The sequence below is a fragment of the Apteryx rowi genome, unplaced genomic scaffold (genome assembly GCF_003343035.1).
Source record: "Apteryx rowi isolate R43461 unplaced genomic scaffold, aptRow1 scaffold_84, whole genome shotgun sequence".
Classification (NCBI taxonomy): domain Eukaryota; kingdom Metazoa; phylum Chordata; class Aves; order Apterygiformes; family Apterygidae; genus Apteryx; species Apteryx rowi.
Window position 1 is genome coordinate 1,783,386 of NW_020451138.1, and position 24,402 is coordinate 1,807,787.

The 24,402-nt window shown below is 42.5% G+C and overlaps 1 protein-coding gene across 1 annotated transcript in view; it reads left to right on the forward strand.

Annotated features, from left to right (window-relative positions):
• Nucleotides 1-5,932: 5,932 nt before the first annotated feature.
• The window catches only part of RIMS1 (regulating synaptic membrane exocytosis 1), a 354,268-nt gene continuing 335,798 nt past the window's right edge, over nucleotides 5,933-24,402 (forward strand). Inside the window, exons 1-4 of the mRNA XM_026089988.1 lie at nucleotides 5,933-6,096; nucleotides 10,411-10,437; nucleotides 20,848-20,882; nucleotides 21,574-21,584. Of these exons, the coding sequence (XP_025945773.1) occupies nucleotides 5,933-6,096; nucleotides 10,411-10,437; nucleotides 20,848-20,882; nucleotides 21,574-21,584 (237 nt within the window). The remainder of the gene's footprint in view (nucleotides 6,097-10,410; nucleotides 10,438-20,847; nucleotides 20,883-21,573; nucleotides 21,585-24,402) is intronic.

The window sequence follows — 24,402 nt, forward strand, 5'->3', positions numbered from 1 at the left end:
TGAAAGGAAGGTAGGGGGAGGAGGAAAGTTCCTAAGAGTGAAAGGATGCCTGGAACCATAAAGGTAGTATGCATCTGCCATGTATGGGGCATATGTGGATACTTGGTGTGAACTGAGAAGAATAGATTAAAATTTTATGAATGAATGTCAGTGAATGAGGTATGATGCAGTGTGATCAAAGATGTCTGTATAAAAAAAATTTGCTCACAGTGGATGCTTGGAGTTGTGAAAAATCAAAGGAGATGTATTGTAGGAGTATGATCTAATAGTGTGTGAAGATATGGTGGAGGGGTGAGTCTTGTACATATACCAAGTACACAGTGAGATATAACTGGTGGGGGCAGGAGCAGAAATGTGGCTGATGGCAGTGAGGAAAGGTGCGCTAGAGGGTGATTGGAACAGATAAGTGGTGAGGTGCTTGTGGAAATTTTTAGAATAGGAAGGGAGAATATGAAGCATCAATGGAGAAAGAAGGAAGCAAAGAGAAAGGAATACAGATATGAAAGATTGTGATTAATATACCAAACCTATTCTTCAGCTAAAGTTCAGACTTCAGAAATATAAGATTATTAAGCTCTAGTAGGTACTTATAAATAAGATATTACAAGATGCAAAATAAGGACATTTCAGTGGTAGCACTTAAAAAATAATTTGTACACAGCGTGGATGCTTCTTTATATAAGCAATGATGGCTGAAATAATTGAAAATCTTATGACAGTCCTGTTACAAAGGAAAACTTTAATTCTCTAGTATTCTCAAAAAGTGATTTTGGTTTCACATGAAAAGATAGATCCCTAAAATGTAAAACTTTCTTAATTTCCAGTAATACTTTTGCATAAATCAATAGAATTATGGGCTACTTATTGTAAAGATCTCTGAAAACTAAAGTTTAAAAAGTTTAGAGGAGCTCTTGACCTATTAAGTAAGCTCAATGAACCCTGGGTTCCAAAGGATTTTGCATAAACTATGCCCATTATGAAACCATTGACTCTCTGGGTTTTAAATTTGGAGAGATCATTATAAACTACCACTAGCTTCTGTGGTAGTTAAGAAGGTTTCAGCTAAAAAAGGTACTACATTTAGTTTGTTCACGCAGAAGTTATGGAAGAGTAGATGCAAAATGGCTATTATGAATTTAAAGAATTATTCCTGCTGTAACTCTTCACCTGGACTCTTTTATTAAACATTGAGTACCGTTGCCAAATTTAGCTTAACCTATTTACAAAGTAGTCTAACTTGCACAGACATTCTTCTCCTGAATAAGAGTTTGGTGAGTAGTCCAAACATTCTCTGGATTGCCATAGAATCACAATGGTTAAGGCTGGAAGGCACCTTTAAAGATCATCTAGTCCAACCCCCCTGCTCAAGCAGGGTTACCTAGAGCATGTTGTCCAGGACCCTGTCCAGATGGCTTTGGAATATCTGCAAGGATGGAGACTCCACAATGTCTCTGGGCAACCCGCTCCAGTGCCCTGTCACCCGCACGGTAAAAAAAAAGTGTTTTCTTATATTCAGATGGAACTTCCTGAGTTTCAGGTTGTGCCTGTTGCCTCTCACCCTGTCCCTGGGCACCACTGGGAAGAGTCTGGCCTCGTCTTCTTGACACCCTCCCTTCAGATATTTACATGCATTGATAAGATCCTCACTCAGTCTTCTCTTCTCCAGGCTGAAGAGTCCCAGCTCTCTCAGCCTTTCCTCATAGGAGAGATGCTCCAGTCCCTTCATCGTGTTCATAGCCCTTCACTGGACTCACGCCAGTAGCTCCATATCTCTCTCGTAGTGGGGAGTGCAGAACTGGACCCAGCACTCCAGGTGTGGCCTCAGCAGGGCTGAGCGGAGAGGGAGGATCACCTCCCTTGATCTGCAGGCAATGCTCTTCCTAGTGCAGCCCAGGATACTCATTGGTCTTCTCGGCCACAAGAGCACACTGCTGGCTCATGGTTACCTTGCTGTCCACCAGGACTCCCAAGGTCCTTTTCTGCAGAGCTGCTTTCCAGCAGGTCAGCCCACAGCCTGTACTGGTGCATGGGGTTATTCCTCCCTAGGTGCAGGACCCTGCACTTGCCTTTGCTGAACTTCATGAGGTTCCTCTCTGCCCAGCTCTCCAGCCTGTCCAGGTCTCTCTGAATGGCAGCACAGCCCTCTGGTGTATTGGCCACTCCTCCCAGTTTTGTATCGTGGGCAAACTTGCTGAGGGTGCACTCTGTCCCTTCATCCAGGCCACTGATGAATAAATTGAACAAGATTGGACCCAGTATTGACCCCTGGTGGACACCGCTAGCTGCAGGCCTCCAACTAGACTTTGTGCCACCAACTTCATAGCATGATAAAACTCAAGATTCTCAAATACTTAGAAAGTCAGTTTCATTTCTTGATAACTAAGGCTGAACTTGTTAGTGAAACACAAATCTATATTATATATTTTAGTAATTCAGAGGATTTTAATTCAAGGAACATTTTTAATAGAGAAACATTGCAATTAGAAGTGAACAATTAAATGAACAGCAGAAGGTTTTATTAGTTTTATTTAGAAGGAACCAGCATAAATATGGGTTTTTCATCATTTCATTATTCCATTACAGTGATTGGTTTCTCAAGACAGCAAAGTTTAAGAAAGTAATTTACTTGATGTGTTGCAACAGTTGTATTTGTATTCCATTTCTAGATTTCACTGCAGTCTTCCCTAGATATGACTTCAAAGAAATGAAGTTAATAGGGTGCCCATCAGTGACAAGACTTTGGATGTTACCGATCGGGGGCATTCTTACTAGCCAGGCAATGAAACCCTCTTCAAATTTCTCATGTATCATTTCAGCTTCAGGATATAACATATTGAACTACATTGGGCTTTCCATGCATCTTTGGCTGGATAGCAATGCCAGATATTTCATATTTACAAAGCAGATGTGGGCAAGTCAGAAAATGACCATTGAAGGTTTGAAATACTTAGGATATGAAGTGAGTCTCCTAATGTAGCCTTGTGAAAAATGAGACAACTTTTGTGGGTTCTTTTACGTTTTTCTCTAGAAAATTCTACTCTCTTTGTGCAAAAATATAAGATAATGTAAAATCTTCTGTTGTGAATATGATTTTATTGACAATATCAACTTGGTGCAAGTCCATATTCCAACTTCCATCATTACTTTTTCTACCATTACTCTGCAAAAGCATTCATTTTTAAGTTTTAAGAAACTTTATGTAAAGTCTCCTCACACTCTTTGTACTTATTTGGTAGTTCACATGTAGCAGTTATGTGCTTGTCCCAGCATATAGCAATTAATGAAGTAATACAGAAGAGATTTACATGATTGTGCCAGTAGTTAATAAAAAAGGTGAGTAGGATAACTTACACACTTAACTTCATATGTTACATTTTCTTTATAAAATTGTCATGGAGACATTCAGATTGTATAGTCTTGGGCCTTTAATATTTTGTTTGGGTTGGCCTTAAAGCATTGCCTCTCAAACTTTTGGGCTGCTGCTTCAGTTGATTAGTTCTTGCAGTAACGTAGGCTACATTTTCTATATGACATGTGCAGGCCTAAATTATGTGAAGGAGTCTAGACTATCTGTGAATACCTATAACAACATAATTATTACATCTATTACCATTCCAATCATTTCATGTTTTAGTTGTTTCTAATACTAAAGATACTCTGATATCTCACCTTCTTTTTCCATCTAATTCGTTTCTGTTTTGCTTCCTTCAGTTTCAAGAAGAGTTGGCTGCTGTACTTTWTGCCTGTTGCTAATGAATGGAAAAATTCTTCAGCATCAGTCTCTAACAGAAAGGTTACCTTCCCTGCTGGTCACAGATGGTGGAAAGTGATTTTATTGATATGTTAATATTTGGCTAGGAGGACTACACCTAGCAGTAATAATGTAGTCAGACCCTGGGACGAATCACCACTCAGATTAGTAGAGGGTCTGTGTCTTTAACTGACTGTGACATTATGATATTTACCACCCTTTCATAGTGATTTGCTTTTTAACACCACCTTAATCTRTTCTGAGCCATCTGTTGGTCATTCAAGTTTCAGTTTCCCTCATGTGCTGGAATAGCTGAGTGACTTCACTTTCTGAGCAAGATAAAAGAGACTGAATTCAGACATTATCAGTGAAAGTTTTGGTGGTCACAGTACTGCTTAGTGGTTTTTCTTTTTAATTTATGTTACCAAGTTGTTTCCTGCAGGAAACCTCCTGGGGGGACACAAGCAGATGGCCACAGTAATTCCTCTCAAATTCAAAGGGTCATGAAGGTTCATAGCCCTCAGAATTTGTGCAAGAGGTTATTAGTGTGGCTGGCTGAGAGCTGGTCCCCCTCCTTATTCCAAACCCAGTGAGTCTGGCAGCAAGAAGCATTGAGCACTGCCAGCATAGATTTTTTTCCTTTGGTTCGTGCCCATGAGACGATCTCTCTAGAAACTAGAGCTGTTTCCATGCTGTGACCTCGTCAGAAGCGTGACTGAGAGGTCTGAAGTGTCAGCATGTGTTAATAGTAGCTTACATTTTATTTGAAAGTGCAGTTTTCTCCGTTTTTCAGCTTTGCACTTCTAAGTAGCCTGAATGATTTCATTCACTGATATGCACACATTYGAACTGGGGACCCTTCAGACCGCTGGTCGGAGCTCATAAGCATGAGCAAAAGCATGAGTTCCAGCCAGTGGATTACATGCAGATAATCTCTTGTAGAGAAGGGCTGTTAATTATCAGATCCCCCAAATGAAGTTGTGAGCTAGTAAATCAAAAATCAATACGGAAGCTGCCCAGAAGTGACATTTTGTTTTGTTGTGTGCTTGAACAGTTTGGACTATGGCATGTTTCATGGCAAGTTTTGGTGGGTTCCAGCAAGGAAAAAATGGGATGTGACAGAGATATGGGTATAGCTGAGAGCACTCATCGCCTGCAGGGAAGCATAGAGGGGAATAGCTGAAGCTTATGGGTGCCCAGTTACGGTGTGTAAGGAGCTGATAAGGCAAGTGAAGGTAAAGCTCAGATGGAGGAGCCCAAGGAAGGGGTGGTTGAGTGGACACAGTGGTGGCTCAGGTAAGGGGGCCAAAGCCCCAGGGGCTGGGGAGAGAATGGCTGACGGGCTAGGGAGCGATGGCTCCCACGGCACCTGGGCAGAGCAGGGAGCCCAGGGCCCCTCGGCCGCCTTAGGCCACCCCGCAGAAAGCCTGCAGCAGAGCTCCTCGGCGGCTGCCCAGAGCCCGAGGGCGGCCCCTGCCCAAGGCGAGGTAGCAGTCCCGCTGGGGACTCAGGCAAGCTCCCGGCCCGCATCCGAGGTGCAGGAGCCCACAGGAGGACGTAAGGAGGAAGGCAGTGCCGGGGCCAACTCCGTGAACGTGCGGCCGCGGGACGAATGAGGGGGACCGTGGGGAAGAGGCGCGGCCGGCCCGGGTCCCAGGTCCCTGGCACGGGCAGCCGGCGCTGCCGCCCGTGAGGCGGCGGCGGAGCGCCTCGGACTCCGCCTAAGCGGCACCAGCCCCCCTCCCTCCTCCTTCCAGTCCCAAGCTCGCAGTGGCGGAGCGTTTCGGCGGCGGCGGCGGCGGCGGCACCCGCCCTTCCTTGCCGGCCGTCCCGCGGCGCACACCGCCTCCCTCTGCACGCAGCCCGGCCGCGGCGAGCGGAAGCCCTCCGCGCCGTGCCGCGGCGCCCCCGCGCCCCCGGCAGGAGGATGAGCTGCGGGCGGTGGCGCGGCAGCCCCCCAGGTCCCTGAAGCCGCGGAAACAAAGGGAGGAAGCAGCAGCAGCCGGGCTGGGTTGGATGCAAGCAACCATGAAAGGCTGGGTCTCCGCCTCCTCCGCTGCTGCCAGAGAGCTGCCGGCTGCTGCTGCTGCTCAGAGGACTACACTGTGAAGGGAGGCGGGGGAGAGGCTGGATTGGTTTGCCTTGCCAAGGTAGAAGGTGTAAGGGAGAGGCAGAAATAAAATGTCTTCTTCGGTGGGCCCCCGCGGCCCTCGCCCACCCACGGTGCCCCCSCCGATGCAGCAGCTGCCCGACCTGAGCCACCTGACAGAGGAGGAGAGGAACATTATTATGGCAGTGATGGACCGGCAGAAAGAAGAGGAAGAGAAAGAAGAGGCCATGCTCAAGTAAGCAGACGCCAGTCATTCATTCATTCAGTCACTCATTCATGCGCCGGTTGCTGGCGGGCGGGAGCGGGCGCTGCCACACCGGGAGCAGGACGGTGCCCGGGGCCGGCTTCGCCCTGCTCCGGGCCGCCCTACAGGACCCCTCGGCGAGGCTGCCGCTGCAGAGCCCCCATCCTCCTCAGCCCCCGGCCCGTAACTTCCTTTCCCCCAGTTGTCCTCGCCACCGCGGGAGCCCCCTCCTGAGGCAGAGCTGCCTGGGGAGCCCGGCGCCACGGGACGGAGAGGGACGGCGGCCCTCCCCGCCCCGAGGGAGCGCGCGGCGGAGGGCGGGCGAAGGGGAGGGAGGAAGCCCCGACCCGGGGGTGAGGGCCGAGGTGGGATTCGTTTGGGGCCCCCAAGGCGCCGCTTCTTCCAGGAGGGACTGCGGGTGGGGTTTCCCTCCGAAACTGCCGTGCTGCCCCCACCTGGCTCGGCCTCGGCTCCCTCCCGCCGCGGGGGGGGGGGGGGTCGGCGGCTGCCCTCAACCACCGCCCTGCGCGCGCCCCAACCGCCGCCAACCGCCACCCCGCCCGCGCCGCCAACCGCCGCCCCGCCCGCGCCCCTCCGCGGGGCCGCGCTGCCGTGAGCCGCTCGCCGGCTCCCAGGCAGGCAGGCAGGCAGGGGCTGCGAGGTAGCTCGCTGTGGAGACAACAAGGCGTTTATAATTAGAAAATAAATGTAATTAGTCGCTCTGCTCATTACAGAGGGGAAGCGTGCGTGCGTGCGTGCTTGTGGGACGGAGGGGAATTGGGTTTATCACGCTCCGCGCTATGCAGGGAGGGGTGTGGGGAGCTCGGGGTGTTGGTAGATGCCATATTTGGAAACCAGGACCTTACAGCCTCTGTTGAACCTTTCCTCTCTCTTTCTTTCCCCCCCTTCCTTGCGAAACAATGCATGTGACCACATTTTCTAGCTTCCTTCATCAATAGGAGGCTTCAAACCTAACGTTACCAAATTGCCTGCTGTGAGTGATGGGAATAAACAGATTGAAACTGTGGCCTGTGGAGGAGAATCAGATTTTCTCCTCTTCTGGCTACCCTTCAGGCCTATTCACTTTGTGAGGGAAATGGTAGAATAGGAAGATGGAATATATACAAACCTTTTTGTTATCCACAATCTCTTCACTGTGTAAGGTGTATCCTTATCTCATTGTCTTCTGATTACATATATATGCGTTTGGAAGGGACCTTCAGAAGGTGTGACATGGTCTGGGGATTTCTTTTGGCTGCATCAGATATCAGTGCTTGGCAGACGTGGGTTCCAGCTCTTCCCGGTGGCTGCCTCTAACCAACGGAGATACCAAATCCCCGCAGGCTCCAAACTTCCGTGCCGTGTATTGCAAGTGATGAACCTGGGACTTTATATTCATTCATTATATTGCTGTCTCTTTCCTTTTTCATTGGTGCCTGGATTTGGATTTCTGCAGGGGCTACTGGTGCTGATTGTGAAGGTCCAGTTGCTAGTGCTGTGTATTGCCTAGGACTGGGACTGAGGTGGGAGTGTGGTATCTGGATCTTGGTCCAAGAGGAAGAGTTCAGTTTGCTGTTGCTGTTTGATGTGCTTGGGGTGTGGTTAATCTTTGAGGTGCAATGGTTGAACGAATAAATATTTGGGGAAAATGCATTGTATTAGTCAATGTGAGGAAACATAAGTGAAGGATGCCTCTTTAGTTTTTAATTATCAGAAGAAAATTAAAAGGAGAAATACTTCAAAGGTTCTAAGCTGCATTTATCCTTCTCCCATTCCTTGTTCTCTGCTGCAGCTACTTCCCTATAAATATTTACCTTTTATTCGATGAAGAAGATTACTGGTTCTTTGATGATGTTGTAGAGCAGTACTATAAATCCTGTAGTCACTGCAAGAATGAACTTTTGTCGGCTGAGATGGTAATTTCTTGGCCCTGTTCTTGTTAACATGAGACAGAGGATAAATTTTCCTCCTCTTTTTTCTTCTGCTTTTCATTCCTATAGTCATTTTTGAATTCTGGAATGATACTTTGTCATTTCTGTAGGATTCTGGGAGTCTTCAGCAGTTTCACTAAAAGGGTGTGGGAGACTTTTTAAAAATTATTTTTAGAAGAGATCAAAAATTGTTTGTTAATTCAGGTTAAAATTACTTTATATTATGTTCAAAGGTTTGTGATGCCCAAAGTTAAAAGTTTATTTCCTAAATTTTCTTTTAATTCAAGAGAATAACAGTTTAGACTCTCCATCAGTCTGAAAAATTATGATTTTAAATAGATTTTTTCTTTAAATAGCCAGAAATTCATAGAAAATATACTGAAAAGCTTATGAACCTGTTTACTCACTTTAGTTATATCATTGGTTTACAAAAATTAGGTCATAGCAAATAGTTTTCATATGGATTATGATTTTAAATGTTATAGGGAACTGCTATATTTCTAAAATCATTTGCCTTTTCTATATGCCTATCATTTACTTCTTTCCTAGGACAAGAGTTATACACATCTTTCCAGAGGGTAACCCTTATAGATTGGATTTTGAGGCAAGAATTTACTTCCATGATTTTGTAGAGCCATGCTACAAATATGCAATGGTACTATCCAGATGACACAGCTATATTATAAAAGTCATATACCATCACTGCCCCTTCCTACTATCTTCAGTAAAAGTTGTTCTGATTTTCCAAATGTCTCAACAAAACAGCCACCAGTTTTCATTTAAAACCACCTGGCAGAGAAATGTTTCCTTCTTTAACGCCCACATACAAATCTGGAATGTCCCCATATCTGCAAATTAGGCTGCGTTCAATCCTGGACTGGTGAGAGGTCTGATACCTGGTGCCTCATGAATCATAAGGGCTAAAAAGGGTATGGCATTTCCTTCCTGTTCTGGCTGTCCTGATAGTTAGCAATAAAAGTTTCTGAAACAGTATTGGTAATTTTCATTACCAGCATTCCTCATGGTGAAAACTGTAGGAAAAGTTGCTGGTTAAATTGCAATATTCTTCACATAACGATCATAATATTGTGGATCCAAGGGAATGAATTTGAGGTGTTTTTGTGAGTAAGTTGCATGGATTTTAGGAGACGTGAAAGAGGTTWGGATCATCAGTGACGAGGATGTGTCCCTCTCCACCATGTCTGTACCTCTCTGTCTTCCTGAGCCCTGTTTCTGACCCTGAGCTAAAAGCATTCCTGTAAAACCTCTCTGTCAGTTCATGCTGACATCAGCACATACTGCAGCGTGCCTGCCTGGGAGCTGCTACAGGGAACAGGACTATGGACAATGTAATGCTTTCTCTGTTTGTTCTGGAGAATGATAAAAATATATACATCTATTTGAAACCTTGTTTTGCCTATCTCTCTTCAGGAACTTGCCCTATCTGTCAGTTTATTGGCCTGCTGAGTTTCCTTGGGCAGTTTACTGCTAAAGGAACTTGCGTTCAACCTTTACTGGCCAGTGTGACTCCTTCCTCCCCGCAGTACTCCTGATCAGTGACAAAGACCCTGTCTTCCCCTGACCCTTTCAATATCAGATTTCAAACTGCCCTGTGTTGTGTTTGTGGAAGAGAAACATTCTGTTTTCCTCTTACCTGTTGAATACCTTGGAGCAAAGTGTTTGAGGGCTTTTGTGAAGGTTCCTCCTTTTGCTTTTTTAAGAACAGCTGCATCTTGACATGAGGAACACTTCAATGTTAGCCAATTCCCTTGAAATCACCTTTACCTCCAAAGAACAGGTTTTGCATTCYGCTCTAATAGAGTCAGTGTCACTATAGGTACTCCTGAGAGCATATCCATGCCTCGGTGCAAGGAAGTGCAGCCCCAGTTTGGTGTCTTTACTGGTCTTTACTGAAGACTCAAATCCACATAAGCACTGTGATGCCTACCTGGCACTTAGTAAAAATTGAGGCACCTTGCGTGCAGTCCACAAAATCTTTCCCTAATAACACACCTGAGAAGCCAGGCATTCTTGTGTGTCCAGGGCCCATAGCTCCAGAGCATGTGCAGGTGCATGAGTGCCTTGGTTGCAGTGAGTTGCTTGGCTTGCTGTCTGTCTTGTGCTTAAGCCCGTTTGGGAGTCACAAACTACAGTCATGTGCTTAAGTCCTCTGAAAGACCTTACATTAATACAGCACACATCTTATGCATGTTGATAATCAACTCAACACTGAACACAACTCAAAACACCGGTGTTACAGCAGTGGCCCCTTTCCTAACACATAGACAATATTACTGCTTCTGACCAACTTAGGTCTAATAGCCTGGTGGTTAGGAAGTAGTTATCTAAGCCCAATGCACTTCTCAGCCTGAAGAGATTGTGTCTTGAGAAGGGCCATTAAGTTCTAAGTTAGTGGAAACAGTTCAGTTCCCCGTACAGAGCAGAATGAAAAGTTTATGGGCCCAGGAGCCTAACTCAATAGCAAGCCCAAACAGAGTTCTCCCCTGCAAGGGGATACATGCTTTTGTTACCCAGGGCTATTAATTCAGCCTTTATTAAAGAGTCATTTGATTAAAAATACAGAGAGCGTTGGAAGTGGGAGGCAGGTCATCCTCCCTCGCAGCTGAATGATTTTGTCTCAGGGCTTCAGAGCTGCCTCCTTGTTCCTGTGTGGTCTCGAGAACTTTGCCTTMATGCCTGCCGCACCTTTGACAACAGCATTGGAGAGCAGTCTGTTGAGGAGGTATGGCTTTACCAAGATAGACTCAGGTCTTGCCCATTCTTGCTTCCCTGTTTCTTGCCAACTGTGCTAAATTTTGTGGGTATCTCTGAAGACTGTAGTCTCTAGTGACTCTCTTATATGGAGATTGGCCTTCTAGATGCCTAAGCTTCCACTGCTCTTGTACGAATAACCGTTTGTGTAGCCCAGTGGTAGAACAAGCCATGGACTCCTCTGCAGACTAATTCACATAGGAGGCCTTTGTCCTGTTTTACATGGTAGGTGCTCCTGCAGCTGAAAGGGAAGAAGTTTGTATTGAGTGGCTGATGTGTCCAGGCTGAAGAGCAGGTGTTGACCTACAGGTTATTCTGATGTGATGAACAAATTGTGGGGATGCTTGAGGAGGAAAGTTTTCAGTGAGGCTGAAGAGAAAAAACAAACCATTATTTGCAAAAATATTTTAAGGAAAAATGTTTAAAATGTTTCAAGTGTACATTCAAACACTAAGCCTGCAACAACTATATTGTTTGTTTGTGGCTATAAGGTGCTTTGAAGTGAAACAACTTCTGTTAATCTGCTATAAATTTCAACCATAGACAAATCACGGAACTATATATATTTACATGTATGTATTTAAGCTGAAGTTTGCTTACGAGCAGTTATGTGCATTATATCCTTGGATTAGTTAAGTATTATGCCCAAAACACAGCATCTGTGAGCACTGCTAGTTGAGTTCCAGTTCTATTCTGCTGGGACTTTCACAGCCCAACAAGGCACGATGCACTGGCACAGTCAAAGTATGCTTTTCTCCACTGCTTGTGGAACAGTAGCTGATAAAGAGGGAACAGCTATAAATCAGCCTTGGATAAATTTTGGCCAGAAATTAGAAGGAGGTTCCTAATTATCAGAGCAGTCATTTTCTGGAGCAAATTTTAAATGAGGAGAAAAGCTTTTACTACTCCTGCGATGGGATTTAACAAGGTTGTTAAAGAGATTGTTTGCCTTGTATTGGCAATAGCAGGAAACTGAACTCTTAGACACAGGGGGATCACTTCTAGTTTTGTAATCCTAGCTGAGTTGCTCCCCTAGAGAAGCCAACAGGTGCTCAAAGTCTTCCCAGATCTTAACAGAGTTGTTTCAAGAGTTGCCATGGGAATGGTAGTTAATAATTAGGGAGGAGGTGATCCTAACACCCTATTTTGACCATTTACTGTGGTGCCCAAATCTGAATTTAGTAGAATTCAGGTTTCTAGACCAACAGAGATACTGGAGCCACTCACTTTTCAGGGCTGCCAAATCCTGAAGTCACTTAACATTTGATGAGAATCTGTGTTTATGGTGAAAGGTCCCCAGATACCCCCTATAATTTCCTGTGTGTGCCCAGCAGTTTCCAGTCAGAACTGCTAGGTACATAACTCTCTGAAGATTAACAGATTGGCAAGGAGGCACCTGTTCCTAACCAGTTTCCTGGAGACGGTTTGTTTCGCTCTCCACTTCTAACACTTGGACCTTGCCTAACACTGGCAGAAAACATTGAATTCTGCTCAAAACACAGTAGCAGCTGCTGCCAGCCTTGTATTTTGAATAGTAATCACAGGAAAAATAAGGAACTAGGGTTTCACAACCTTCCTAGTCTAAATGGCATAAACCCACCAGTGCTAATTCCCCTTCCATAAATACTAGGGAAGGGAGAGAGAGGATTGTTCTCCATCCTTTCTGTTGAAACTGGGCCACTGTAGAGAAATGAATGTAAGAGTCATGGGGTCATCATGAGGAAGCCTATCATTATATCTTTAGAATAAAAGATCTGAAGCCTATCTTTAATCCCACTGAGAAGACAAAAGCAGAATCAAGGGTTCTGGGAATGGCTTGTTCATTTTGCACTAAGGAATTAAAGGATAAAATACATAAATAATACCCAAGACACCCTCCTCTGAGTCAGGCTCCCTCTTGCTTATTTTTCCATAGTTCCATGAATCTTACTTTCCTTTTTGTGCAATGAGACAGAAGGAATGGAGGATATCCTCACTTCTGTTGCTTGAAAGCCTTTTATTTTTTCTTTTTATTTGAAGGGGTTTGGAACCATCATGTTTTAAGCTCTTTAGATGAGCAGGGAGCAGAATCCAGATTACTTGTTGTTTGGGTGGTTTAGGTACCTGAAGTTGTCTGGATAGTCCCTTTCAATATTACATTGTGCCTCTTCCTGACAGTACTAAGTTTGATCCTGACACTTCATTTTACAAATCCAAATTGTGGAGGACTGGATTTTCACAGAATCAAAGAATGGCTGAGATTGGAAGGAACCTCTGGAAAAAGTCTAGTCCAACCTCCTGCTCAAGCAGGGTTGCCTAGAGCAGGTTGCCCAGGACCACGTCAGGTTGGGATTTTGAATATCTCCAAGGATGGAGACTCCACAACCTCTCTGGGCATCCTGTTTCAGTGGTCAGTCACCCTCACAGTAAAAAAAAGATTTTTTTTTCTTACGTTCAGATGGACCTTCTTGTGTTTCAGGTTGTGCCCACTGCCTCTTGTCTGGTTCCTGGGCACCACTAAGGAGAGTCTGGTCCTGTTGTCATTAGACCCTCCCTTCAGTATTTATACATATTGATAAGATCCCCCCGAGACTTCTCTTCTCCAAGCTAGACAATCCTAGCTCTCTTGGTCTCTCCTCATATGTCAGATGCTCCAGTGCCTTCATCATCTTTGTGGCTCTTTGCTGGATTCATGCCAGTCTGTCCATGTCTCTCTTGTACTGGGGAGCCTATCACTGGACCCAGCACTCCGGATGTGGCCTTACCAGTGCTGAGTAGAGGAGAAGGATCACCTCCCTCGACCTAGTGGCAATGCTCTTTCTAATGCAGCCCAGGCAGCTGTTGGCCTTCTTTGCTGCAAGGGCACATTGCTGGCCCGTGTCCAATTTGTCCTCCAGGACCTCCAGGTCCTTCTCTGCAAAGCTGCTTTCTAGCCAGTTGGACCCCAGCCTGTACTGGTAGGGGCAGGACTTGGCGTTTCCCTTTGTTGAAAGTTTTAAAGTTTAAGAGGGAGACCAGTAGGGCAACACTGCTCTAATATGTTCTCAAATGACTGAATCATTCAGAGGAAAGATTGCTCATAGCCACTGCTCCCAGCAGCTTTCTCTCTACTGCACAAGGCCCTTACTAAGGTAGGGAAAGAGGAAATTGAACAGTGCTGATGCTAGTTTTGCCTTTTGCCTAGGGGAAGCATCAGAAAAAAATTAACAACATTTGAGGCTTCAAGTTTTCGCTACTCTGAGAGGGCAAGTGTGGCCAAAAAGGTGTCCTAATCTGTGAACAAAAGGAGACAGGTGGCGGTGAGCTCAGGATTTCTAGGAGGCTAATCATGGCTTTTAGGGAATTTCAGAGAATTGATAGTGTTTTTCCTGCAGAAAGTTGGAGTAAGTGGTCCACGGAGACTGCTGCGTGTAGTCAAAATCTGTACATAACTGCACACAGTTATGTTGTACAGCAATTATGAGACAGTCATAGACCATTCTAACAGGGGCCTACCTCACCACCAAGGCAGCAACAGGAGACTGTCAGCACACAATCACAGATTCATAAGAATTACCTCAGAAGCTGTAGTGGAGTGGGGCACTATAGGGGATGACAGATAGTAATGAAGATCACTTCCGTGTTCTAGAAATGGGCTTCAGATCTGTATATGCTGAAATGCTGGAAGGTCTAAAGTCCAAATTTTTATATTCTTTTCTGGCCCGTTTCAGTGGGTTTATTGAAATTCACATGGTGTTATTTCTGTACAGGCTTCTTCTCTCATGATTCTCCACTCGATACAAGAAGCCTCCAGAGCTTTGTACTCAGCTTTGTCGTGTAGGAAGTCTGACATTGCAGTAATACTTTGTGACTTGAAGTCCATGAGCCTACAAATTCATAGGCATTATTTGTGCCCTACAGAAGAGTGAAGACAAAGATGGGATGAAAGAATATGATCTCTGGACAGGAACTGCTCAAAGTTGTTTTAAATCCAAATCTTAAGAGGAATTATGCAGAAAAAGCCTTTTTTCTAGAGGAGGAGGATACACTTCCATTGGTTGTTCTTCTGGAAGATAGAGGTGTTCCAAGAGGGAACTTTAAAGTGGTATTAAAAATTCTCAGTTTTGTCAATACTCTTCTACTTCCTAAGTCTTATGAGAAGAATTTTTTGATACAGGAAAGCAACTAGCCAAAAGGTAGTGTGCTTCCTTCATCAGGCAATTACTGAGCATTTTAGGATTTTAACTTAATACCTTAAAAAAAGACTATTTAAAAAATAGTGGCTTAACATTTGCAACAGTTGTATTCAGGCTTGTTGGATGCAGCCTTTGTTTAAACTGGTAATTGACAAATAAAATCAAAATTTTATGTTTGTTTGCTGACATTTAGAGCCACTTAAAATTTCTAGTCAATTTTAGCTTCTCCTTCTTTCTAATCCCTGAGGCCCACTGCATTATTTTTCTCCCCTGGGCCTACAAGTTTTAATTTCCAGTCAGATTTGGCTTCTCCATTGTGCAAGGAACCACAGTGCTGGAATGTGGTAATGTTTTTTTGGTGGGGGAAAGAAAGCCCTTGAGCACCTGCAGTTTGACTCTAATTTCCAGTGGTGGTAAAACATATAAGAATGTCTTATGCAATCTCAAACTCTAAATGGTTTAATTCTGCTTTTTGGAAATAACTACATAAATCATCCCTGTAACTGTAAGTTTTATGTCTGACCATGACTGTGTGATTTCCCCCAGTCAGATCCATGTATTAGGTCTGTAAGGATGTAGATAGCTTATCAAATCTCTGCATCTGTAAAGAGTTATAATTGTTTATCCCCTCTCATATACACCACAGACATGGTAAAATATTATGTAATGTTTATGGTGCCTAGTTTTGGAATTCAGGCAATAAATGTTATTCCAGGTTATTTTTGGTTTTCACAAAAAACAGCAGAAAAGAACGACACTATCAGAATACTTGTTATCTAGGTTAAAACAGCACAAGGCGATGGGATTGCTTTTTAATTCTTTGTACTTATAATTGAAATATCATCTTTAAAATATAATTGCATATCAGATACATATGTCCAGAGAGAGTTTTAAACAAGAAAGCCGTGTTCCAAATATATTTCTGGCACAGTTACAGAGGCAAGGAAAACTAGTTGCAATTTTCAGAATAATGACACACAAAACCATTCATACACTTGCCACTTCAGAGATATGAAGAGACAAGGGCATGATGAATAACTGTTTCCAGACAGTTCTAGATTGAATTAGTACATCTATTTTTGCACTCATTTCTAAATCAGTTCACACCAAGTGTGTCTTATTATTTACAGTGCCAAGACTGTGCACTGTGCTTATGGTAAGTGTTGTTGATCCTCCTGAAGACTGGGGAGCACATCTTATCTATGCATGCTTTTTTACAGATATGAGTGTAATAAAAATGGATAATTTTTGAAATCTCCCAATTTTTTGGTCAGTCTTTTCCATATTAAGCACTCAGTCTTGTAGTCATTGAGAACTGATGTAACTCCTGATAGGTGCTTTTTGGTCATGGATGAACCTAGTAGAGAGAGTTACACTTTTTAATGAAGTCAGTGGTTGGTCTAACAAACTGTTTCAGATTTTGAGGATCTGTGGTGTAATCAGAGAATAGTTTTCTCTGTGTTTTGGGCTTTAGATAAACACCAATTTTTTGTTAGATTGGTGTTGTATCAAAAACCAGTTATTATCTTTATGGTCCTTTTTGAGAGTTATTATTATAAACTTTGTTATGTGAAATTTATTTGGATATTGTTCATGAATGCAACAGAGTCCAACCTTATTATTTTGGTAAAAGGGCTATTATATTGCAGAGAGAAGTCTACTACTCTTTTACCCACAAACAGAGCTTTCTTTTTGTTCTGAGAATTGCTAATGGAAGTCTTCACATGCTTGAATGCTCTAAGTGCGAAGCATCTTCTCAAGTGTTTCTCTTGGTTACCAATACTGCATACTCTGAGGTGATCAGAGAAAGAAATTATGTGCCCAAAAGTCTGTCTACTTCTTATACTATCAAGTCTAATAAAATATATTACATCTTCTTACAAATGTAGCTTTGCTTACAAGGGCAACAGGCATCACACATTTTGTAGCTGATGTTCAGAAAGATTATGTCTACGTTTTTTGCAAAGAATATATTAATTTTAAAGTCTTTGAATAAACTGCTATGGCTCCAAAATCATAACAATAAACTAGGATTTTGCAAAAGATATATTGATATACTGTTCTGTTTCCAGATATTTAGCAAACCTACAGCCCTATCTTTTATTACACATACAGTCACAGAATCACAGAATGGTTGAGGTTGGAAGGGACCTTTGGAGATCATCTGGTCCAATCCCTCTGCTCAAGCAGGATCACCTAGAGCAGGTTGCCCAGGACCACATCCAGTTGCGTTTTGAATATCTCCAAGGATGGAGACTCCACAGCCTCTCTGGGCGTCCTGTTCTAGTGTTTGACCACTCTCACAGTGAAGAAGTGTTTTCCTATTTTCAGTCCAAAGAGTTAAAAATTTGCATAAGTATGGATTAATCATGTGGATGTATTCTGCAGGATCAAATTTTTAGTAATAGGACTTTTGAGAGAAATGACAATGAACCAGTTTATTTTATGTAAAAGAAAGTCCATTTTGGATTATTGAATATATTTAGCCATGTTTCTAGTCATAATTTGTTAGTATGACTATGTTTCTGTGGATTTCATTGCTCTTATAAAAGGCATCAAGACCTAAGCAAAAACAGACATAATAGCTGCCTGAGTTTAAGAAAGTAGTCAGAGTAATTTTTCATTTATATACATTATTTTCTAGGTTTTTAATTAGCTTTTCATATGAAGCTATTTTCAAAATAAAGCCATTTGCAATTTTGCAGTATTAACTTTAGAAGCATTTTGACATTTGACATCAGGAGGCTAAATTCTGTGCTGATTAAATGAAATTGCACTGATGCAGATGAAAACATAATGAGAAAGCTTGAACTGTAAAAGGACTTGAACAAATGATGAGTATTTAATTTAGCTCATAAGTCTCTCTGGTACTGTAATCTACTGTGAAAATTTTGACATTGGATGAAAAACCTAAACTACAGTTAAAAACACATACCTGTTTGGCAGAATGTATATGTGTGTGTGTGTGTGTGTGTGTGTGTGTGTGTTTGTAGAACAGCAAGGCAGCTGGTTGATGGAGTACAGAGTGCATGAGGCTAGGCACTTGGGAAGAAAGGACACAATTTATGAGAACTCTAGATCATCCTAGTTTAACTCTATTGATTTTGGTCCTGGATGGAGAGCAGAACTGCCACCTCCAAAGTATCAGGGCAATAGGTTTCCATTTTATGGATAAGAATTAGAAGAGCCTTTTTATGTGTACTTGTCCATAAGAATATGGAACCATGCCATATGGAAATATGTGCAAGTTGTTTTATAGGCTTTAACTGCGACATTATGTTGCCTAGCATCACTTGATATATGCAGAGTGCATTGGTCAAATTTGATCATGAGCTGAAATTGGGATCAGGTTTGCCTGCAGTCATATCACTTAAGATCTGACTAGTGTTACAGTCTAACAAGCTACTTCCATGGGCCAGCAAACAGTTGTATTGCTGTGGTCTGGTGCCTGCACTGAGTTTGATTAACTTCAGAATCTCTGCCTTGTAACAGGTGTCACTGAAAGCTCATCTGCTAGCTGGAATAAGACTTAAGTGTTGTTGAGTCTATTTAGATGGGATACTTCCCAGTAAATCTTGTATTTTGCAGTAGGAAGCACATTTTCCTCAAAAATGCAGTTCAGTTATTTCTCAAGCTTTGCATAAAAAGTAAACTTAAGAAAAGTGAAACAAAGATATGGTTACTTACATTTCTGAAAAAAACATTTATCACTGTAAGAGCACATCTGTATTCTTTTATTTAAGCTGTGTTCTGTATAACCCTAATTTCCAGCATTTTTAATGCATTTTTTTTTTCTCCATAAAGCTGTCTTTTCACATGCGTATAGAAAGGTACTGTGTTCACTCAGAGGTGGGGATTGCAGAGTTATGTGGATTGATTCTGATAGCGGATATGTAAAAAGTGTGTAAATTCCTTTGAGATTAAACACACAGTACATTCTTCTTACATTTCAGAGCAAAATTAGATATTGATTTTTTTAATGTGAAATCCATTCTAAGAATATAGAACCTCACTAACATATTATGATTCTTGTGTTTTGTGTTTTTAGATGATTTGATATTGATTGTAGTTTTTAAAATTGAAAGCTCTCACATTTATAAGCAAAATCTCTTATAACTTATTTTACAAATTTTCTGTAAAACTGCATTAACTTAAAGCCCAGCATTCTCCCTTTAAAAAGTATCATTCAAACAATTATAACACTCACAGTAAGATAACTTTAAACATAACTGTTTGGACTGGGCTGACTGGTCTGAACTCTTCCGACTGACTGAACTATAGGTTTGTTCACCTGTAACATCCCCTTTTCTGGTGGTGATCTTTAAAGTTCTAAACTTGTCCCTGTCTGGACAGATTTAAACAGTTCTTGTGAAAAAGGAGCTGGCAATTTCAAGTTAAATGCCAGATGACAAAATGCTCTTTCTTCATCCAACCAAGGTGATCTGACTCTTTGCCTTCCCAGGATTTATCCTTTATGGGATTGTAGAATTAGTGAAGTTGTCAAAGTGATAGAATCTTGAGGAGAACAGCAACGATGATACCGCTTCCTATTATGGAGGGGTTTTGTCCTCTTGTTCAGAGGGTTTGCTCTTTGGCAATGCTTTCAGCCCTGTCCTCAGGGAATTTATGGCCAGGATTGTCGTCTTCTATCTGTGTTTAAGTGTTTGCCATATTTCTCTCAAATCAAGACCTTGTCACAGTGATTCATGGTTTCTCTTGCCTTCGGGTGGGTTACTACAACATACTGTACATAGGATTACCCTTGAAGATGATCCTGTTGATCTCATACTGTGCTTTTTTATTTTTCCCTCCGTTTCCTATTACATGTGTTTCAGCTCGAAGCAGAGCTTTCCTTCCTGTGTACTGGTAGAAGAACGGAGATCAGCTGAGACACACAAGAGAACGTTCTTAAAGTAGAGAAGACAGGGAAATTCCACATGTAGTTTTGGTGGAGTGCTCGTATATCTGATAACTTGTTATGAAAGCCCAAGTTTGAACATTATGCAAGGTAGCTCTCTTGTTACATGAAAGTTGCAAAGGTGGATAAAATCTAATCTTGTCTGCAATTTACTTGATAGTGTAAAATACCAGGTGTTAAATTTTGAAGACAGGCCCCCCTTGCATGTCTGGCACTCATGAATAAACCAAGCAAATCAGTAAGTAACTTCTGCAACAGCCACTCTTTTGACTCCCATGTCACAGACCAWGGACTGAATGAACAAGACAAAGCTTTCCCTGAAAGAAAAGAAAAAGTAGTGTTTCTTCTAGGTTAAAGCTGAGGCTACTGGGAGTATGTGGAAGCTTTTTTTTTGATGTGTTACCGTAGATTGTCTAAATCCAGTAGTCTGAAGTGTTTATCCTGTGAAGTGTGGAGCCCATCTTATGTGAAGCCAAGATGTCTGTACTTCCGAGAACTGTACCCCAGAGCTGTCAGTCTCATATTTCTCATAAGTACCCAAACCATTTTTATTACATTTTTTAAACTTGAAAAGTGCTAATGTTGTCTGTTAATTAGAACACAGTTCAAATTTAACCATGTAATACAGTGGTGCTTCCCAACTGAAGCTCAGAGTTGAATGCTAAACTAATTTATGATGCATTTCTTTTTCTCACAGTATGTTTTTCATTAAGGCTTTCAACTTCATATATCATCCAGTTGTTTAAATCATCTTGATTGGACCTACATGTATTACATATATATCTTACCTAATATATATGATATATATAATACGTAAGAGCTTGGTTTCTAGTATTTTGGTAACACAGTTATTTATCTTTCTCCTTCCAGTCATTATAATTGTGCTCTTGATAAATTAAACTCCTAGACAAATCAAGTTGGCTTAAAAAGCTATTTTATTCATGTTAATATTGTATTTCTGTTTAAGGACAGCTTCCTGTGAAACTGCAAGGAATTGCAAATGTTTTTCCATGTCTCATTCAGTGCAGATGTCATGCTCTGCTCATAAAGTGTTGCTAATGGGACTAACTGTGTGATTGTTGCTCAGAGGTATGAAGCACAGAGTACATACTGTTCGGTTAGGGCTGAGTATATGTCTGTGCTGTCCCTGGAGGTATGATGGCAGCATGGAAACCATGCCTGTGCTCTCTTTAACCTAGCTAGCACAAGTGGCTRTAAGAGCGAGGGCTGGAGCAGACAGAAATTCAGCATAGTCTGCTTCCCTGCCTCTGACAGTTGCTGACAGGAATGCTTCTGCTCAGGGCGGAACAGGAGAAATGAGATACATGGTGTGATCCTTCTTGGTCTCCAAGGATGGGATTCAGTTGCTTAAACACAGGTGTCTGGTGCTATTTAAGAAGCCCGATGATACCGCTACTTGTCTTCAGCTGGCCCTCTCTCCTCCAGGAGAGGGTCTCCCATAGATCCTGTGGTGTATCTGTCCAGGCCTGTGAGAGAATCTTGGATACCACAGGGTATTTCAGACTGCATTAGACACCTATCTTTAGGCCATTGAATCCCACCCTTAGTTCCCAGCTTTGTTGAGGGCAAGGCCTTCTAAATCTGAGCATACACGGGGGAGGAAAAGGGTGAGAAGTTGCTTGCTATTTTAAAAAAGCTTTTGCAAGAGAGGGCAGCAGTGGAATGGAGAGAGCTCAGGAACATGCTGTGATTTCAGTAGCTGACTGGCACTAAAGTCACTCGGATACATCATGGGTAGGTATTTCCTTAGCTGGAAGCCATCCCTGGACAGTCCTGGTTTCATTGCTTGACACCAGATAGCAATGACAAAATCTTCAGCTCAGTCGACTGATCTGACTCTGTTTTCAGACTTGTACAACCAGTTCGATTTTGCATCTTCATGGCTGTTTTTGCACAAGCTGACTACGTTTAAAGTTAATGGGGTTTGCCTGCTTATGCTGTGATCCCACTTTGTCAGCTATGCTGGCAAATCCTATCATACAAATAAGGATATTTGTACGGCCATATAATTGGAGCAGTTTTTTTATTGACTTAGTTTTATCTTTCTCAGTTTAGAGTTTGAGGGTTTTGAAAAGTGTCAAATGGAATACATGAATACATGGTTGTGGCGTTGTTTTAAAAGACAAAGAAGTGTTTCTGAGTGTCTTTCCACCTTTGTTGAACTAATGCATTGTGGCTGATTTTCTTCTAACTCAGTAACTGTTTATTTTTTGCCAGTTATACTTCAATAAAATGATTTAAAAAACAGTAAACATCATGTAGATGCCTGCATAGAAACGTAGCTACTCCCAAATTTGAACATTTTGGCTTTTGTGTTTTGTTTTGTTTGTCTACCCCCTTCTCCAAATCCTTCCTATGGGATTTTTGAGATCATTGTCTTTGCTTTTAGGGATCTGTCATTTCTCATATAATGTATTATGGCTACTTGAGGTAAGAGCATGTTTCTTTCCCCATGAGAAGTAGCACTTCTGGATTGTGAATGATCGTTAAACTAGCATCAATGAAACAGACATTTTGTTTGATAAAATCCTTATTTATTTATTTATTTTTTTTTCAGTCTTGCGTCTCATGACAGCTAAGGTGTTGTAAATGTTCTCGCAAGGTAACCACCAGATTCCTTTAATAAGAAGAGACTGCAGAAATGGCTGGCATTTTGTATTGTGCTGGCAAGGCCATTTGCTAGAAAAACAGCGGTTGCTTAGTTGCCATGGGAGAACAAAAATGAGGAGAAGACAACATGAAAGTGCAGACTCTAGTCTTGTGAGGGACAGCAGAAAAGGCGAAGGTACTGGGCAAGTGAAAAGGAAACCATGAGAAAGTACATGCTACCTGAGGCCCAAAAAGTTGAACTTGGAGCACGTATGGGCAGGTTTGTGGGGATTAAAGAGAGGAAGAATATGTGCCAGGAGAAAAATGAGAGGGAAAGGCTGGAGTTAATAGGGATAGAAGCCTGGGGGGCCTGGCAGTAGGCTGAGAGTGATGCGGCTGCCTATTTGTCTGGTATACAACAGGGGTAAAATAGCACTTCTGCACCCTGAGATTGAGATAATGAAAAGTGATGGATCCTCTGATAACAGACTTGGAACTTGCATGTTTGTGTGTCTCTTTCACTTTGAATTTGAGCTGGAGATGGTTAAGCACACAAGTCAAGAGGAGGTGAAAATTTATTTTCAATGTGAAAATAAATAAATTAGAAGGCAAATAGAAAACAAAAGGTTCAGGAATACTCAGTGTTTGAGCCAGTCTCATGATTGTGAAGAGAAGGGTCTGAGTCATTAGGTTCAGAAGCTTGGGGCTTGGCAGTGCTGCTTTCCTGGCTCTCTGCAGGCTCAGATGGTGTGGTGAGAGCATCCAGAAACGCAGAGTAGCTGGACCAAGACAGGAACTGAACACTCGGTGCATTTGATTTCAGCAGCCCCAGAAATTCAGCATTTTGCAGTACCACTAGCTATTCCTGAGCTGACCCTGTGGTCCTCAGTGGAATGTAGGTCAATGTAAGAGGTCTGGTCTGGTTTAACAAACGAGAGTAGTTGGATCTCCTCCTTGTGTTTGTAGCACAGGACTTGGAAATCCAGTCCAGCCACATCTCAGAGGTACTAAACCTGAGAATAGTAATCCAACTTGTTATTTTCCAAAACAAATTCCCATGATTGTTAATGCAATGCAGTCTCACAATTTTGGTGCCTTTGTGATTTAGAATGTTTGGAATTTGCCTTAATCTTATCACTCATAAGAAGAGTGCTGCTTCTGGTTAGGAAAGGACCCCTGCTGCCACAGGAGCTGTGTAACAGAGGGTTGCGGAAAGGCTCTGCACTAGGAGTTTACATTCCTAACAGAACAAACAGACAAAAGGAAGATAAAGTGTAAAGTACACAAGCTTATCATCTGTAAGGCAGCGGTAAGTACTATGTTAGTCTCAAGGCTTGTAGGCAGGGTGCCCCCTCCCCTGTGTCTGTCCAGCCTTGTCAGCTCTAGCCTGGCACATTGGAGGTTCTGTGCATATACACATTAATCTGTGCAGGCTCAGTGCCTGAGGGAATGGAGTGTGTTTGTTAATTAAAGGTGGCATCTCTGCTTTTTGGGTGGATGAAGAATGGAGTTAGGAGGGATCAGCTAAATGGAAAGAAAAAAAGCATAGGGATGTTGAAGTTTGAGAAGAAGATGCAAGTACAGCTAAGAGACTGAGCAGGCAAGAAGCAAGAGAAAGGACTGGCGCAAATCACTATGCAGTAGAGAGTTCAATCAAAACTGTACAGAGTAGTCTGAATGTCCAGAGGTCYCTGCTTTGCTGAATCAGGAGCTGTTCTTGGCTAGGAAAACTAATTCTTTTCTGTATTTTTTTCTCCAGTGGGTGGAGATCTCCCTGGAAATTTGTGTGTGTGCATATTATACATAGTATTACATTATACTCTCCTGTGTGTGTATACATATGATAGTAGTAACAGCTGGCTCATATTAGTTGCTTTGCAATAGGTGTAAATGGTCCTTCCTACACCTATGA